The sequence below is a fragment of the Sorex araneus genome, chromosome 3 (assembly GCF_027595985.1).
Source record: "Sorex araneus isolate mSorAra2 chromosome 3, mSorAra2.pri, whole genome shotgun sequence".
Lineage (NCBI taxonomy): Eukaryota > Metazoa > Chordata > Mammalia > Eulipotyphla > Soricidae > Sorex > Sorex araneus.
Window position 1 is genome coordinate 200,756,381 of NC_073304.1, and position 17,801 is coordinate 200,774,181.

Here is a 17,801-nt window from a genome sequence, read left to right on the forward strand (position 1 = left end):
GGTCTTGATCATTCTGAGAACAAATTTTGGAAATTTTCACTTTAAAAGAATAAGTATATTAGAGCTCTCCAAGCACATCCAGGAGTTTAGCTTATAGTTTGCTGCCATTTTGACTTTAGAATAACTTGCAACCACTCACTACTTTCGCACTAGCCAGAATAGCACAGTGGGTAGGGTGTTTGCCTTACACGCGGCCCACCCGGGTTCAATTCCTCCACCCCTATCGGAGAGCTTGGCAAGCTACCAAGAGTATCTCACCCGCTCGGCAGAGCCTGGAAAGCTACCCTGGTGTATTCGATATGCCAAAAACAGTAACAAGTCTCACAATGGAGACGTTACTGGTGCCCGCTGGAGCAAATCGATGAGCAATGGGATGACAGTGATACAGTGCTACAGTGGTTAGAGCTCTTAGTTCTCCTCAAATGATTAAGACCCATCCTGTCAGTGACTGAGTTGTCTTAAGAATCTCCCGAGTTCTGCATCTGTGTAGCAAAGGAAAATTTTAAGAAACGAGGTACAATTTCTGCTGCTGGTATGGTCAAGTTAGCCTTACCAGATCACCCTTTTGCACCTAACTATGAATTCTGGGTACATTTGAGGGAAAAAAATACATGAAGTAACTAAAGTACAACATTTAGAAGAAGGGTCCAGAGAGACAGTACTGAAGGTAAGGGCTGACTGCTCCATTTTTATTTTGCTTAAAGGTACCAACCTGGATTCTAAGAGTCCCTCCTTTTCCCCCTCCATGCTTCTCTAGAGACAATTCCGTGCAGATGGTACAGATGTGAATGAAAGCAGATGTGTGTTTGGCAGGGTCTTTGAGGAATTCAACCATATTTAACTGCCCTGGGTTTGTACTTGTCTCAGTTATTCCCACAGAAATTGGAATGTCTAAATAGAGAAGTCTCCTGTACAAGTCCACCTCCATCCTTGAAGCGGCCACTGCTTGATGCACCATAGCTACCCGTTAAGGAATAGCTTAAGGTGCTCAGCTCTCCCGAGATCTCAGGCATGTCCCACTCTCTGATTTTCCAGCATCCACGTGTTCTAAGACTTACCTAGCTTCCATCGAGCGTTCATCTGGTTCCTCACGCAGGCGAGGCGGCAGCAGGCATCCATCTCCTGATGGAAAAGGTTGGGCGCTTCGTTTCACCCTCCCATGGCCCACTAGCATCTTCCTGCTTGCAAAGGGGCATTGCCAAGTCGTCCTCAGGCCCTGCTGATGCGCAAGGAGACTTGGAAGTAGTGCGCCAGCCGGCTCCATCCTTTCCTACACCCCGAAGTCCAGTCCAGCTTCCAGTCTCTAGGCGGGTGTCCAGCCGCCGCCACATCCTCACAGGAGCTGCGCTGAAAGGGCCAGAGCTCAGACCCCCCTCGGGCTGGTGGTCCTCCTGCCACTGGCTTTCAAGCCCCGGCTCAGGCGCCCCAGCGCCGGTCCGGCCTGCGCCGCAGCCTGGTGCTGCCTTCCAGCGCAGGGGCCAGCGGGGGCGGTGGGCGGTTGGGGGTGGGGGAAGAGGGAAGGTGGTGGTGGGGGTGAGGGAAGAGAAGGGGAAGGGTTCTTGTCAGTTCCTGCTCTTTTTCGGATCATTTTTCCTGTTGAAGAGGTCTGACCAGCAGGGACTCACAGTCTCTTTTCACTTCTTTTTCTCTTTGAGAAAACGCCCCCGCAGCCGGCTCAGGTATCTGCAGTTGGGGTATCCACAGGCGGGGTATCTGCAGTCTAAGGTCGGGGTCATCCTCACAGGGAAGAAATGGTGCTCAGAGCTTAGTCTCCCCCGCATGCCCCGGGAAAAAAGGAGGAAGCCCAGTCTGACTGCTATCTTCTGGAAAAGTGAAGCTTCGTTTTAAGAACAGCAAAACTTTGTAAAGTTTCGATTCACGAATCGAACGTTTATTTGCTTGCCTCTTTTGACCTTTGGACCACACGTGGCTGTGACGAGGCACTATTTCTGCCTCTATGCCCGTGGTCACTCCTGGAGGTATTTGGGGAATGACGTGGGGTGCCAGGGATTGAACTCCGGCTGCATGCAAGGCAAGTGCCCTATTCACTGTACTAACGCTCAGGCCCTTAAGCTTAGATTCTTCAAAGAAATTAAGTTAGAATACTCATGTCACTTGATAGCTATTGACCTCAAGGGGGTGGGGAGATGTCAGGTTTTGTGTCTCTCAGTGGAAATTCAACTAGGAGGGTGAAGGGCTACTATCAGGAAAGAAGTTATTTATCCAAAAGAACCCTTTAAACTTTTCTTCACATAGTCTATGAAGAAAATCTGCTTGGAAGCACACAGGTTTATGATTCTTTTAATTTTTTTTGTAGGAAAGCAAACACAGGATGTATACGACATGAGATTTATGCCTTCGTATTGAGCCATATTCTGGGCCCAAGCTTATTTATTAAGGATTACAATATGAGGAGTGGAACAGGAAAGGAAGATAAAAGAGTAGGAGGAATTATTTGTATGATAACTCTGAAATATTTTATGCCACAAGGGAAAAGAGCAATATTAGAGTCAGAGAGGGAATTAATCCATGCAGTTCAATGATTTTCTCATTTAAGTTTTCTAGTAGTCTCTATAAACTATATTGTTGTACATGTTTTGGGCCACACCCAACGGTGCTCAGGGGTTACTTCTAGTTCTGACCTCAAGAATTACTCCTGGCAGGCTTAGGGGACCCTCTGGGATTCTGGGGATTGAACCCAAGTATGCCACCTAGAAGGCAAGTGCCTTATTCACTGTATTGTCTCTCTAGCCCTTTGGATTTTTTATTGTATTCTTTTTTTTTTCAATAATTTTTTTTCTTTTTGGGTCACACCCGGCGATGCACAGGGGTTACTCTTGGCTCTGCACTCTGAAATTACTCCTGGCGGTGCTCAGGGGGACCATATGGGATGCTGGGAATTGAACTCAGGTTGGCCACATGCAAGGCAAATGCCCTATACTCTGTGCTATGGCTCCAGCCCCAACAAGTCACATTTTATAATGACCAGTGAGAAAAACCCAGAAGGGCCCCTGGGATGTCTTAAAGTCACCATTCACCAAGGATTTCTTGTTTTGACAGTCAGCTTCTGTGTTGTTTGTGATAGGAACTTTTATTTTATTGGTTTTTAAAAAGTTTTTAATTTAGGGGTCGGAGCAATAGTACAGTGAGTAGGGCATTAGCCTTGCATGCAACTGACCTTTGTTGGATCCCCAGCATCCCATATGATCTCTAGAGCACCGCCAGGAGTAATTCCTGAGTGCAGAGCCAGTAGTAACCCCTGAGCGTTGCCAGGCATGACCCAAAAAGCAAAATTAAATTTAAAAAATTTTTGTGTGTGTGATAGAAACTTTTTATTTTGTCTTTAGTAGGAAGCTTACCACGGAGTGGGGAAGGTGGGTGATGGACCCTGTGACAATGGTGGAAGGAAGCAGACACCTGCATGATGGAGACTGTGGTGCTAGACTAGTTTATGTATGAAATCCTACTAATATTTTGTAAACCATGGTGCCTAAAATAAAAATTGAAATATAAAAAAAAAGTAGGGACCTATGAGATAGCTCAGAGGTTTGGGACACATGTTTTGTTTTGTTTTGGTTTTTGCTTTTTAGGTCACACCCGGCAATGCACAGTGGTTACTCCTGGCTCTGCATTCAGGAATTACCCCTGGTGGTGCTCAGGGGATCATTTGTGATGCTGGGAATTGAACCCGGGTCGACTACATGCAAGGCAAATGCCCTACCCGCTGTGCTATTGCTCCAGCCCTGGGACACATGTTTTGCATGTAAAAAATCCCCAGGACCAGAGTGTGAACCCCAACACTACGTGCTCCCCAAAGCATCACCAGGCATAGCCCTGGAGATCCCCAAGCACTGCCAGGATGGTTCCGGAGTCTCTGGCCCTACAGGGTCAAGCAAAGCCTCATAATGTTGGATACTAGCATGGAACTGCCTTGCCAAGTTGGCCAAGTATTGCTAAAGTGGCTCCTGGGCCTTCTGACCAAAGTTCTACAGTTCTTTTTTTTCCCACAGTTTAACCAAAGAATGGCTGAAAAAAGGAGAAACCAAGTTTTATTGGTGGGAGATGAATGTTTAATAGATAAGATGAGCATCTGAACAGGTACTTAATTGACAAGAATTTTACTCAATAGAGGGGACATAAAAGGTGCTGACACCAGATTGTAATGTAGAAGGCATCAGAAATTTAAATATGGTAGGTTTTTTTTTCTTTTTGGGCCATACCCAGCGATGCACAGGGGTTACTCCTGGCTCTGCACTCAGGAATTACTCCTGCCGGTGCTCAGGGGACCATATGGGATGCTGGGAATCGAACCTGGGTCGGCTGCGTGCAACGCAAATGCCCTACCCGCTGTGCTATCACTCCAGCCCCAAAATATGGTAGGTTAAACCTGTAACAGTATCTTAGTAATCTTTTATACAAGGGCTTAATGGCTACATGGTGAGAAACAATAATCTTCACTAATTGCTTATAAGGAAACATTTTTGATCACTCTTTTAGCAAACTACTTATAATAAGCAATATAAAATAAATTAGGGAGGGCCTGCTATGAGGGCAGGCTTAAGGGATGGTTGGGAAAATTGGAGATAATGGTCATGGGAAGGTACAATGGTGGTGGAGTTGGTGTTGGTGTATTGAATGTCTACAAAAATCATCACGAACAACTTTGTAAAAAAATAATAAAATTCAACTCCGATAAAGAAAGAAAAAGCAGCTGAAGGTTGAGAAAGGGTACAGACACAGTCAGCAGCCAGGAATGTAGTCAGGAGGTGCAAGCAGTGGACTGTCATCTATGCTCTCTGTAAAGTCTCAGAACTGGATTGCAAAATTAGCATCCAATCAAGATGGGGGATGCCAGGGACATCTAACGTCCCTTATTGACATAGTAATTCCCAGGCCAGCAGCAGACCGTAATCAGTTTCTAACTTAGATGAATGTCGTAATTTAGGGAGAATGAAGGTAAACACAGTATGTATTAGGGAGAGTTAAGGATTGGTTGGGGGTCAACCTGGAGACTTCAGAAATGAAGACGAAATTAAAAGATTTTGATGATGCAGAAGAAATGAAACAACTCATCATCCTTAGCATTATCAGTTTATTTTCTGGACTAAGTAATGTCTCAAAGGGCTAGTGCTCATGCTTGGAAGGCTTGGGTCCAATGACCTGCATGGTCCTTGGCACTGCTAAGAGTAGCCATCAGGTATCACCAGGTGTGGCCCAAAGTCCAATAAATAAATAAATAAATTTACTTTCTTTTGCAAAGCTACCTGTCTGGCCTTTATGGTGGAAACATCCCTGTCGATAATTTCAATAGTTTAACATAGTCTAAAGATTACATTTGATGAGAGAAAGAGAGAGAGAAAAGAGGTGCCTGCTATAGAAGCAGGCTGGAGTGGGTGGTGGCTTGAAGGGGTGAAAGGGAAATTGGGGGACACTAGTGCTGGAAAATTACACTAGTGGAGGGATGGGTGTTGGAATATTGTACTACTGAAATGCAATCGTGTACAATTTTGTAATGCTCACTGTGATTTATTAAAATAATAAATTTAGTATTCCATTATCTCACTGATTCCATTAAAATAATAAATAGATTAAAATAAATAAATAAAAATAAATATTACATTTGAATCATATTCCCAAATTCTCTTACTGAAAAGCTACACTTAAATAATTTGGCTTCCTCTGTTACTATTGAAAGTACTGATTAGCAAGAACATCTGACCCTCTTATTACAGCTGTCCTCATTGTAAAGGAGCAAAGTGACATTTTTGTTTATACTTGAATCTTTTCTTAGTTTGATTAGCTTAAAGATTCAGGGTCTGATCTGTTCTTAATGCAAAGAGGAGATCCAGTTCTGGCCCTATAAAGCTTGCTCGTCCTAGCCAGTGTGAGTTGTTAACCAAGGTGTCACCAAGATACTGGATCCCTGAAATTGCCAAAAATAGGCCAGCATGGCTAGGGTGCCTCATGACAGGAAGAAGGAAGTGTTGTAATGGACACACTAGGGAGTAAGTTGTATATTGTGGGATACCTTGAAAACTGGTTTGGATTGAAGATTGCACAGACTTACTAAAGATAGATTAGCAAGGGACGTCACAAAATTAGTTCTCCATCTGAGGAGACCCTCCTTAGCGGTCAGTATGAAAGCTGAATTGGATCAGGACAACCAGAGGTAGGAAACCAATTATAAGAGTATTGCAAACTGGGTAGGGTTGAGGGAGTCATAGAAGCAATGCTCAGGGGTTACTCCTGACTCTGCACTCAGGAATTACTCCAGGTAGTGTTCCGGGGATCATATGGAATGCTGGGGATCAAACCCAGATCGATTGCATTCAAGGCAAACACTCTACCCACTGAACTACCACTCTGGCCCTGAGAATGTTGCAGTTGTATAGGGAAGAATTGCAGGGACCTGGAGAAATTACATGAACACTACAAATGTGTGCTCCTTGTCTCCCCCCGACACACACACACTGGATAATTCCTGTGTCCATACTGACCATACCATGATTTTCTCACTCGTAATATGTGAAAAGGAGTAGCTACCAACTGCCTGAGATAAAGGGCTTGCCTCCTTCCGGCCTTCTGGGTCATTTAAAATAATTTTCAGAAACCCGTCTTTTTCTCATAAAGCAAGTAAAGATGTTTGATGGCTCTTGAGGCAAACTGGAGCTTATGAAGTTCCTCCGACAGGGTACAGTCTGGACTAAGCCCAAACACAATATTCCTCTCCAGGCCTGAAAACTGCTGGAGACTGTCTAAAACAATGTGAGGGCCCCAAACACCAGCAGCCTGGTTAAAGATGACTTCTGTTGCTCCGGGAATCTCAATTAATTCCATTGCTCTTAGCAGTGCAGCCTCATAGCGTCTTCTGTCCTCTCGTCGCCTGCACAGAATTGCAACATCTTGGGGCAGGTAGCCCTGTTGGAACAGGTCATGACATATTTTGGTCACATGTTCTGCCATTTGTTCTTTGGTCAGATTGGCCCGTGCTTCACACACCCCCCGTGGAGCCTGTGCACACATCATCTTCTCGTAGGCAGCTTGTCTGAACAATGCCAGCACGACTGGAGGCAGGTTGGAGGGAGGATTGTTTTTGATCCTCACCATTTCTTCTTTCATGACCATCGCTATTTCCAGGGCACAGTGGACCCCATCAGTGATTATTTTTCGAGGAAACTCAGCTGATGGAGGGGGGAGACCATTGACATCTGCACGACGGACTTGGAAAGGATCCAGAAAAAGCCAGAGAATCCCATGGTGAGGGTTCTCACTTCCAGCCCCCCTCACGTTGGGGTGGGTGATGCTTCTAGCCTTCGTGTACCAATCGCCATAGGTGCTGCAGAAATTCTCAGTCTCATCCATCACAATGTGCTTTATCTTTAGGAACTCCCCTCGCATAAAGTTTCTCCGGGTCACAGCCTGGCAGGTTTTTTGTTCCCTATGAGAGTGAAAGAGAGAACAGAGTATTAGGTAAATAAATAAAGGGAATACTGTGCATTTGTGGTTCTTCTAGGCTGGTTCCCAATTGGTGATCACTTCGTAACTGTTCTTCCTATATATTACCTAACAGACAAAATACATAATATCAAGCTCTTTTTTTTTGCTGTTTAAAAGCATGTAAAGCTTTTAAAATGAACTCAGGTAGGAGTTTTTATATTACTTTTACAAACAGGTGATTCCTCGTTCATGACAACCACTGAAGACAAGTTCCTTGCAGCTAAAAAAATATTAAAAATAATTTTCATGTGTTACTACCAGTTCTTTAATTTTGGTCCATTTTAGGAACTAGAGAGCAAATCACCTAGAATTATATCACAATTTTCACATGCAAGAGATTGTCACTGTCACTGTCATCCCGTTGCTCATCGATATGTTCAAGTGGGCACCAGTAACGTCTCTCATTGTGAGACTTATTGTTATTGTTTTTGGTATATCGAATATGCCACGGGTAGCTTGCCAGGCTCTGCCGTGCAGGCGCGATACTCTCGGTAGCTTGCCGGGCTCTCCGAGAGGGGCAGAGGAATCAAACACGGGTCGGCCTCGTGAAAGGCAAACACCCTACCACTGTGCTATTGCTCCAGCCCATGCAAGAGATTAATAATAGAAATTCCTCAAAAGCAAGTCTAGTTACCTGTCTCTTTAGAATGTTTTTGGCAAGAAAAATTTCAAGAAGTGCCTGAGTTTTATTACATGTCAAGGTAAGATATCAAATTTATACAATGTGCCTCTCTAGAAACATATCCTTTTTTATGTACCTCAATTTACCTCTATACTATGTTTTAGTATATCAGAGGAGGAGGGGAAAATTAGAGGAGGCAAAAAAAATCCAAATCATGTAGTTATGACTTTTTACAATTGTTTATATATGAACAATGTATAGTTATGTCTGTATTGGAGATAGTTTAAGGGGTAATGCATGTAAGTAACATGGGTGAGACCTGAAGTTCTATCCTGGTGCTGCATGCCCCCTGCCCTTAGCACTGCTGAGTATGACCCCAGTGGTGCCCAAATGTAGTGTCTTCTATAAAAAATGTAAATTTTCATATATTTATATACACATATCTATACATATTCACATAGGTATGTGTATATGTACATATTTTTCTATATACACATATTTTGTCTATTTCTGTCTTGGAACCACATCTACCAGTGCTCAGGGATTACTCCTGGCTCTATGCTCAGGAATAACTCCTGGTGAGTTCAAGGGAATATATTTGGTGCCTGGAGTTGAACCTGGGTCAACCATACAAAGGCAAGAGTCTTATCTGCTATTTTTCCAGTTCTTATATACATTTTATAAATATATTTTTGTATTAAATTAAAAATATTATATGTTATTTTATAAATATATGTATATATTTAACAAAATTGGTTGTTTCTTGCCTCTTCTAATTTGGATCCACATATGGTCCCTTGAGCACTGCCAGGAGTGGTCCCTGAGCACAGAGCCAGCGGTAAACCTTGAGCACAGCCAGGTGTAGCTCAAACCTCCCCCCGCCCCCCCACCACACACATCCCCACACACAGCAAATTACTTTAGTGGTACTCTTGAAAAGACTAAATCTGTTAACTGTGTTAAGTTAGTTAAAGTCTTACATCACATAATCCTTTAAGGAGTCATTTTCACAAACATAGAGGATCTCTTTTGGTTTGCAGTGAAATAAATCCTTAATTTTCTTGATGATCTTTATGGCTAGGGCTGTCTTCCTGATTCCCGGAAAGCAATAGATGAGCAATTCTCGTGTGTCCTGAAGGCTCTCCGAAAGCAGCTCACACTGCTCCTCGATGAGCAAGTTGAGTAATTCACTACCCAACTGATCACTTAAGAGAGAGCAAGAGCTCATAGAGACCACTATAAGAGCTTGCAACAAGTCTTCCATTTCCTCCTCAGTAGAAAGCCTGTAGGACTGGGGATAACGCACTGGTATTTCACTGGGCCTGTGCCCTATGCTGGACAGGTGTATCAAGCTAGGAATGACACAAACTTTCCCCGTGTAGCCACCAGCAGTACCCAGTTTCTGCTTTAACTGATGAGCTGTATTTCGTGCATATTCAAACCCTCCGTTCCAAGTAGGGTCTCTTATGATTGTGTAGAGCACCAGAGGGCTATTAATGGCTATTAGGAGAGCATCACACAAAACATTCTGCTCTTTCTGTAAGCCAATATCTTTTGCCCAGCTTTTAGAAAAGATCACAATGCCCTGAGAACAAGGATATATGTGCATCTTCATTAATTCCTTCAGTCCTCTGTGATCTGAGAATAGCTTCTGACAGAAGGATTCGGGTTTAAACTGTATTTCTTCCCGAGTCACTGAAATTCAAGGAATAGAAGTCAGTTACTAAAATTTGCAAAAGTGTAAGTGTTCCTGCCACATCACAGGAAGAAATGAGACTAGTCATGGGACAATGGTTTCCTTATCTGCATAGAAAGTACCCTCTTTCTTCTCAGGCCAGGACTGCAAAGTGCCTATTTCTGAACACTCAAGTAGAGGAAGGCCACCAGGGAGAGTCTTCACTGAATAACCTTCCAATACCAGCTCTTCAATCCCAAATGGTACATTATACTTACTTTCTATAACAGTTTTTTGAGTACACCGTGGTTTTGGTAAAACTAAGAACCTTTCTATAAATTATTCTTGAAGTCCTCTCTGGGGTTACTACCTCCCAACTCTGTATGCATGCATTCACCTTTAGTTTTTGACCATTTCTCTCTTCCATGCTTTCTCTCTCTCTGAAAAAAAAAAAAAAACCCATACTCATTGGAACTAACCACAAGTGTGTGGGAGGCCGAGGGTAGGTAAGATAGAGAAGAGACCAGTATGACAATAATAGTTGGGGATTATCACGCTGGACAAGATCTGAGGATTAAAAGTAGGTAAGGAATATTCTTGATAACTTTTCAGCGTCAATATTGCAAACCACCATGCCCAAAAGGAGAGAGAGAGAGAGAGAGAGAGAGAGAGAGAGAGAGAGAGAGAGAGAGAGAGAGAGATGGAGCACCTGCTAAAGAGGCAGGCAGGGAGTGTTGGGTGAAGGGTGATTGGAGGGAACCTGGCAACACTGGTGCTGGGAAATGTACACTGGTGGAGGGATGGGTATTGGAATACTGTATGACTGAAATGCAATCATAAAGGGTTTTTGTAATGCTCTAAAAAATAAATAATAAAATAAAATAAAAAATACTCTCCCTCATAAAACTACTGCATATATATGTATATGTAATGATTCTTAAAAGCATATCACAAATATACATGATTTTTAACATATGATAATTTTTCATTCGCTACCCCTTACCATACATCCACCCCCTGAAATATTTAGCCATGTTTGGATATTTTTGGATAGTCACAGCTGGGTTGAGGATGTGACTGTCATCTAGAGGACAAAGGCCAGGAATTCTACTAAACATCTCGTAATTTATAGGACAGATCTCTGCAACAAAGAGCTACTTGACCCAAAAGTTAATAGAGCCTCCTTGAAAACTCTGCATTACAAAGAATCCAGGTGATCTCATCCACTAACTTCTTTTACATCAGAAAGACAAGAAACAATTCTCTCAAGGTAGGTACCTAAGGGGCTTAAGAAAATTCCTTGGACCCAAGAGTAGTACAGGGATTAAGGCACTTGCTTTGAACCCCACTGACCCTGCAGGCAATAGCATTTGAGCACTGATAGGTGTAGTCCAGATTCACCCACAAAACAATTTTTTTAATTTAAGGAAATTAAATTAAATTCTCTCAAATACTCTCCTCTATGACTAAGAAGCCACTAAACCCACAGCAGTATAGTGTGGCTTTTCTGGCTGGAAAACAAGAACCAATCACATATATTATTTCAGCATCTTTTGGTCTATTAAGTTCTACATTTGCTCTTTCCTTAAGGAGAAAGGCTGAGCTACCTGCTACTGATTCCTTCCAATTAATTTTTTTGTAAAATAAAAAGTTTCCTCCACTAGAATCAAGAATAAGTACCTGGAAACAAGCTTTGTTGAAGAGTTCTCTTTAATTCCAGGACCTTTGTGGGATATGATGGGCTTCTTTGCGCAGATGAAGCTGGTGAACTCAGGGGAAAGCAGTATTCTGTGGCCAAATAGGGAGGAGCTAAACAAATGCATGAAAAGTTGTTTCAGATAAGAGTAAATTAGGACAAGAGAAAGAATTATCTTATAAAATTACTCAAGGGCTGGAGAGATAATATAGGGGATATGGTTCTTTCCTTGTCTGTAGCCAACTAGGATTGGATCCCAGGCACTAAGGTCCCTCAAGCACCAACAAGGGTCACTCACTCGTAAACAAAGAGCCAGGAATAGCCCCTGAGCACCACTAGGTGTGGTCCCAAACTCCAAAATAAAATTGAAACAACTAAAAAAAAATTTTTTTTTTTGCTTTTTGGGTCACACCCGGTGATGCACAGGGGTTACTCCTGGCTCTGCACTCAGGAATCACCCCTGGCGGTGCTCAGGGGACCATATGGGATGCTGGGATTCGAACCCGGGTCGGTCGCGTGCAAGGCAAACGCCCTACCCGCTGTGCTATCACTCCAGACCCGAAACAACTAAAAATTTGAGCTAAGTTTCTCTGATCAAATTTGGGGAAAACTGAAGACAAGCTAATAAGCTTTGTTCAGCCTGAAAATCCTTTATTGATAGATTCGAAATCTGAGGGACGATTCTGAGCAGAATGTTCAGAGGGGAAAACAGTCTTAGCTCTTCACTGAGATCCTCTGCTCTGGCATCTCATTTCTCTCCACTGGGTGGAGCCCTAAGCCCAATAATGACAAGAATTATCTCCTAATGTTTCTCTGTCAATTCAAAGTGGTGAACAACTTTCTCTAGAAAGAATTGGCTTTCCTCGATATCTTTAAGAAAATAATTACTAATATACTAAAATGTATCTTTAGGAGCTGGAGAGATAGCACAAGTAAGGCACTTGCCTTGCTAACCGCCAGCTGGGATTGGATCCTCAGCATCCCCTACTGTTCCCAGAGCACTGCCAGGAGTGATTCCTGAGTGCAGAGGCAGGAGTAACCCCTGAGCATTGCCAGGTGTGACCCAAAAGAAAAATAAATTAATTAATTAAGATTAAAGAAATACCATCTTTGAATATTGATAAACGTTTTTTGGCAAGAATTATGAGCTTGTGAAGCAAAGGGAAACTTATACTACTTCCTGGATGAAGGCATATTATAATTTTCCCTGAACAGTCTCAAATCTAAGTTTTGTCTTGTTTTTAATCCCAGAGAGATATTTTGAGTTTTTAATTAGATATATTAGACAATGAACCTTGAAGAGGGAAAATATGTGTAAGCAAAAACTGCTTTTCATTTATTTATTTTTTGCTTTGGGGACCACACTCGGTGCTTCTCGGGAGTTATTCCTGGCTCTGCACTCAGGCATCACTCCTGGTGGGCTCGGGGACCCTCTGAGAAATAGGGAATTTAACCTGGGTGGTCCACGTGCAAGACAAGAGACAGTACAAGAGCTGTACTGACTCTCTGGCTCCTGGCTTTTATTTATTTATTCGTTTGGCTTTTGGGGGTGGGGGTCACATCCAGAGATGCTGAGATGCTGAGGGGTTACTCATGGCTCTGCACTCAGGAATTATTCCTGGCGGTATTGGAAGTCCATATGGAATGTGGGGATCAACCCCATGCAAGGCAAATGCCCTGCACATTTTACCATCTCTCCGGCCCCTGCTTTTTATTCTTCTTTTTTTTTCTTTTTGGATCAACACCCAGCGATGCTCAGGGGTTACTCCTGGCTCTGCACTCAGGAATTACTCCTGGCAGTGCTTGGGTGACCAATTGGGATGCTGGGAATCAAACCCAGGTCGACCGCGTGCAAGGCTAACGCCCTGCCCGCTGTGCTATCGCTCCAGCCCCTCTTTTTATTTTTAATTTTTTTCTTTCTCCCTCTCTCTTCTTTAAATCTTATTTATTTATTTAGCTTTTTGGGTCACACCCAGAGATGCTCAGGGATTGCTCCTGACTCTGCACTAAGGAATTACTCCTGGCAGTTCTTGGGGGACTGTACGAGATGACGGAAATCGAACTCCGGGCGGCACTGTGCAAAGTACATGCCCTCCGCGCTGTGCTATCACTCCGGCCCCTGCTTTTTAATTCTTTATCAAAATGTTGTGACCAAATGCCCACAGAAGCCGGAGAAGGTTTTCCTCCTGTTGGCACCGACTTTGCTTCCTTTTTACCTGGCTGGACGCCCAACATCAGGCGCACCCAGCGCTCAGTTGTCAGCTTTGTGATCGAATTGTTCCTCATGATCCAGGAATCCGGTTCTCCCGTGAATACTACACAGCAGAAGGGCTTCACTTGAACCATACAGACATAACCATACAGGACATCTCTTTGGTACACATTCAAAATTTTGGTGGTGAAATTCACCTTTGGCTTCTCACAGCAGAAATGGTATGTAGGCAATTTTTTTATGCAGCTTTCTATTTCATTTTTTAATGAGTCAGGATCCACTTTTTCTCTCTTACAGCCAAACACTTCTTTGCTTTTATCATCGACGCCAATAATTATGTATCCCCCCTGAGTGTTGGCAAATGCAGAGACATAATGAGGCAGCATCTCTTTAATACGAGGGACAATCTTTTTGGTGGTGAACCTTTTCAATTCAACATGGGTTGACTCAGTAAAGTTGAGCTTCTCCTTATACATGAGTCTGTCCTTTTTAAACAGTTCTGCGGCACCTATCCTCATATCTTTTTCTTCTTGAATGTACCTGTCAAGAACTTCCTGAGGATACAGTTCCTTCACTCTCTGCCTCCCTCTTTGGGCTCTAGACTGCTTCTCCCGCAGAAGCTCCAAAGCACTGATAGCACTCAAGTTGATAGCAGAAGTCACAGCTCTTTGATATAAGTTGGAGCGCAAACTACAAATCCTTAGTGGGACGCTACAAACCTCTGGGTTCCACGCCTTGACAAAAATCAAGAGGTTGTGCCCTTGCTGCATGTAATCAAGATATTTCTGTGATCCTGAAGGAAGGAGTTTTTGAAAAGATGTTTCCAGATCTTGTCCCAGCCCATGGCTTCTGTAACTATAGTTCCTATCAAGGATCTCTGCTTTGATTATGCCCCCTCCAGAATTTAGCAGTGCACATGTAGCTTTGATGATATTAGAATTCTCAATTTTTTTCAAACAGATATTGGTCATTGTCTTCCTGTTTTCTTCTCCAAGAGTGACTGTGCCCACTTTAACAACGATCTCAGGATAAAGTACTTCCTCATCAGATTTGGGCCATTCCATCTCGGCAGTGCCCCTGCATATCAAACGGCAGAAAGGGGGCTAATAAATAACCAAAAGAGACAAGTTGCTTCTGCATGAACAAGAATGACAGCCATTATAAGATTTTCTTAAAACCTGTAAACTATTGGAGGTACATTTTAACATTAAAAATAGTCTTTGCATTCACTGTTTTTTAACAACTCTTTGCAAGATCCTTTACCTTTCAAATATACACAAGCATAGATAAGGTGGAAAGCTTAATATTTTGCTATAAAGAAAATTTTTATTGCTGAAAATTTTAGACATTTTTTAGACATTTTTGAAATTTAAAATCATGAAGCACCAACAACAAGCCTAGATATAAAGGGTGTGGTTTGGCAACAAAAGCAAAGTAGCTTATTAGAGATATGCTGAAGTAGAAGTTGGAGTTAGAAAATGTTCTGATTTCTAGTTCAGGGGGACTAAAGGAAGGCAATGCAGTATATCACATATACTCCAAGGGGCACAATTTTAGAGTATATGTAATATAGCATATCTGGCCATAAAAAGATAAAATTTGGTGTTATTTATGTACTATTATATGCATTTTTAAAAAGCTTTAGTCTGTTTATGTAAGAATGTCAACTGATATCAAACAGATTTTTGTTTTGGCTTTTCATTCTTCCAAATTCTAAAGTACATTTCTTCATGAACAATGTGGTATCAGAGTCAAAGTCGTCCTTCCCACCTAATTGCTCTGTCCTAGGCTTTGGAACCCTCTAAGACCTACAAAAGCACTTGAGCCTTTGGGACACAGTCATTAAATTATAGTAAATTTCTTGTTGTAGTGCAGACCAGAGAACAGCCACTTAAATTTAAAAAATGGTGTTCTGAGCCAAAATTTAGGAAATTATCACTTAGCTTCTACTAATTGCAAAATGAAATATTTATTAACCCAAGCCAACAGTCTTCCTATAGATGAAAGAACCTGTTTATTCTATGTGATCTTTGCAAAGCAGAAGTTATGGGTACGTTGTTTACACTACTGAGGGGTGTTGGGGGGAAACACCAGCGCCTGAGCATGTACCTTTCTCTCACATTAGTTTGCTTTAGTAGCAGTTCCATGTCCTCCAGATAGATTATAAACCACCTGGGGCTGGAGCAGTAACACAGCGGGTAGGGCGTTTGCCTTGCACATGGCTGATCTGGGTTCGATTCCCAGCATCCCATATGGTCCCGTGAGCACCGCCAGGAGTAATTCCTGAGTGCAGAGCCAGGAGTAACCCCTGTGCATCGACAGGTGTGACCCAAAAAGAAAAAAGAATAATAAACCACCTAATGAATTTGTTTTTCTTATCTGAGCATCTTCTATTGGTAAATGTAGATATGGCTCCTTAGAGAAACTTCGAATAACATTTTGTTCATATCATACATCATACAATATTTCTGGCTAACCATCTATCTTAATCTAAAATCCCCTCTCTAATTCCTCACAAATTTCTTTTCAGAAATTGGTTGACCACCTCCAACAGTACGTAACTCAAAACCTTCCAAACCATTCTCTCATCCAACAACTCTGTTAGAAATGGTTTCCTTGGGCCGCAGCGATAGCACAGCGGGTAGGGCGTTTGCCTTGCACGCGGCCGACCCGGGTTCGATCCCCGGCATCCCATATGGTCCCCCAAGCACTGCCAGGAGTAATTCCTGAGTGCAAAGCCAGGAGTAACCCCTGAGCATCGCTGGGTGTGACCCAAAAAGCAAAAAAAAAAAAAAGAAAAAAAAAAAGAAATGGTTTCCTTGTTATCAGCTTTAGTTTTCTCCCTCGAATTATCATCTGCTGGATCCACTGAACAAATCAAATTACTTTGGAATGCCACCTATAAGCTAATGCCACCAGTTCTTCTTGGTACTACTTCCTTCAATGCAGGTAACAACTTGAAAGACACGAAGTTTTTTAATAATCTGGCCTTATATCCTGTCTATTCATCACACAATTCTCCCTCTTTTTTCTACTAAGGCTTTTCTTAGCTACTATTTTACTAAAGCTTTTCATACATTCATACATAAACTGTATCTAGGACAGATGAGATTAAAATATTTTTTCTTTGTTTTACCTGATGCTCTTGCTTTTTTCCCTCTTGCTGTTTCAGTTCCACTCTGGGCTCCGGTTGGATGTCCGAATGTTTGTCTTCTGTCACAGGCCCTGCTACCCTTTGATATCAGAGGGCAAGGAGCAGGAACTCTGCCAGGCTCCATTAGTCTTCACAACATTGACCCACTGAGGAAAGCTGATAAGGACTCAAGAAAAGCCTATGACTGGGCAGATTAGTAGGCTAGGGACCTCTAGCAGTGAATGAGGTGGTAAAAGGGAAACTCAGAGGCTTCCAGGTGAGGGATGAGAGCTTAAGTTCTTATGTCTAAAAGACTGAATTGTACATTACACAAACACCACCTCTCCTGGTTAATTTTGAAGTTATACATTTATTTTTTAAAAAGTTGTCTGTATATTTCCACCATTAACCCATTCCATTACTTTCCAAAGTAAATGTATCATTTAGTTTATTTCTCTAGTTCCCCTTCTTAGACACACAACTCAACCCCAAAAAATGTTCATGCCTGGGTGAAAGGATTGCTGTGAATTAATTAATTTTTTTCACTTTTTTTTTATTTTGAGTCATATCCAGTGGTGCTCAGGACTTATTCTTGGCTCTGTGCTCAGGGATCATTTCTGAAAGGACTTGGAATACCACGTGTGCTGTTGGAGCTCAAACCTGGGTTGGTTATATGCCAGGTAAGCACCTTACCTGCTTTACTATCTCTCTGGATCCTTATTTATTTATTTTTGTTCCCTTGTTTGGTTGAGGTTTGGGTTTTGAGTCACAGCCACTGGTGCTTGAGCATCACTGCCAGAGCTGCTCAGGGAACCATGCAGTTCCAGGGTCCAGCCTGAGTGTCCTGCATGCAGAGCATACACTTATGCTTTGAACTTCCTCTCCTGAACCTTACCTAATTTCTTTCCCTTTTTTACTTTAGCTTTCTTTTATTTTCTAAGCAGTTCTATAATAAATATAAATGTT

General features: G+C 42.4%; 1 protein-coding gene across 1 annotated transcript; it reads right to left on the reverse strand.

The window, feature by feature from the left end:
- Window positions 1-1,498: 1,498 nt before the first annotated feature.
- On the reverse strand, window positions 1,499-17,365 carry SLFN14 (schlafen family member 14). The gene is made up of 5 exons (XM_004608846.2): window positions 16,839-17,365; window positions 13,707-14,779; window positions 11,475-11,603; window positions 9,100-9,814; window positions 1,499-7,438 (listed from the first exon to the last, which is right to left on the reverse strand). The coding sequence occupies exons 2-5, from the start codon at window positions 14,764-14,766 to the stop codon at window positions 6,604-6,606; spliced, it is 2,739 nt and encodes a 912-aa protein (XP_004608903.2). The 5' UTR covers window positions 14,767-14,779; window positions 16,839-17,365; the 3' UTR covers window positions 1,499-6,603.
- Between the last annotated feature and the right edge of the window lie 436 nt (window positions 17,366-17,801).

Coding starts and splice junctions, on each gene's coding strand:
- SLFN14 (XM_004608846.2), bottom strand. CDS start 14,766: ATGGAATGGCCCAAATCTGATGAGGAAGTACTTTATCCTGAGATCGTT. Junction 11,604..13,706: donor GATGTTGGGCGTCCAGCCAG/GTAAAAAGGAAG, acceptor GCATTTGTTTAG/CTCCTCCCTATTTGGCCACA. Junction 7,439..9,099: donor TCCTTAAAGGATTATGTGAT/GTAAGACTTTAA, acceptor TCACTCTCATAG/GGAACAAAAAACCTGCCAGG.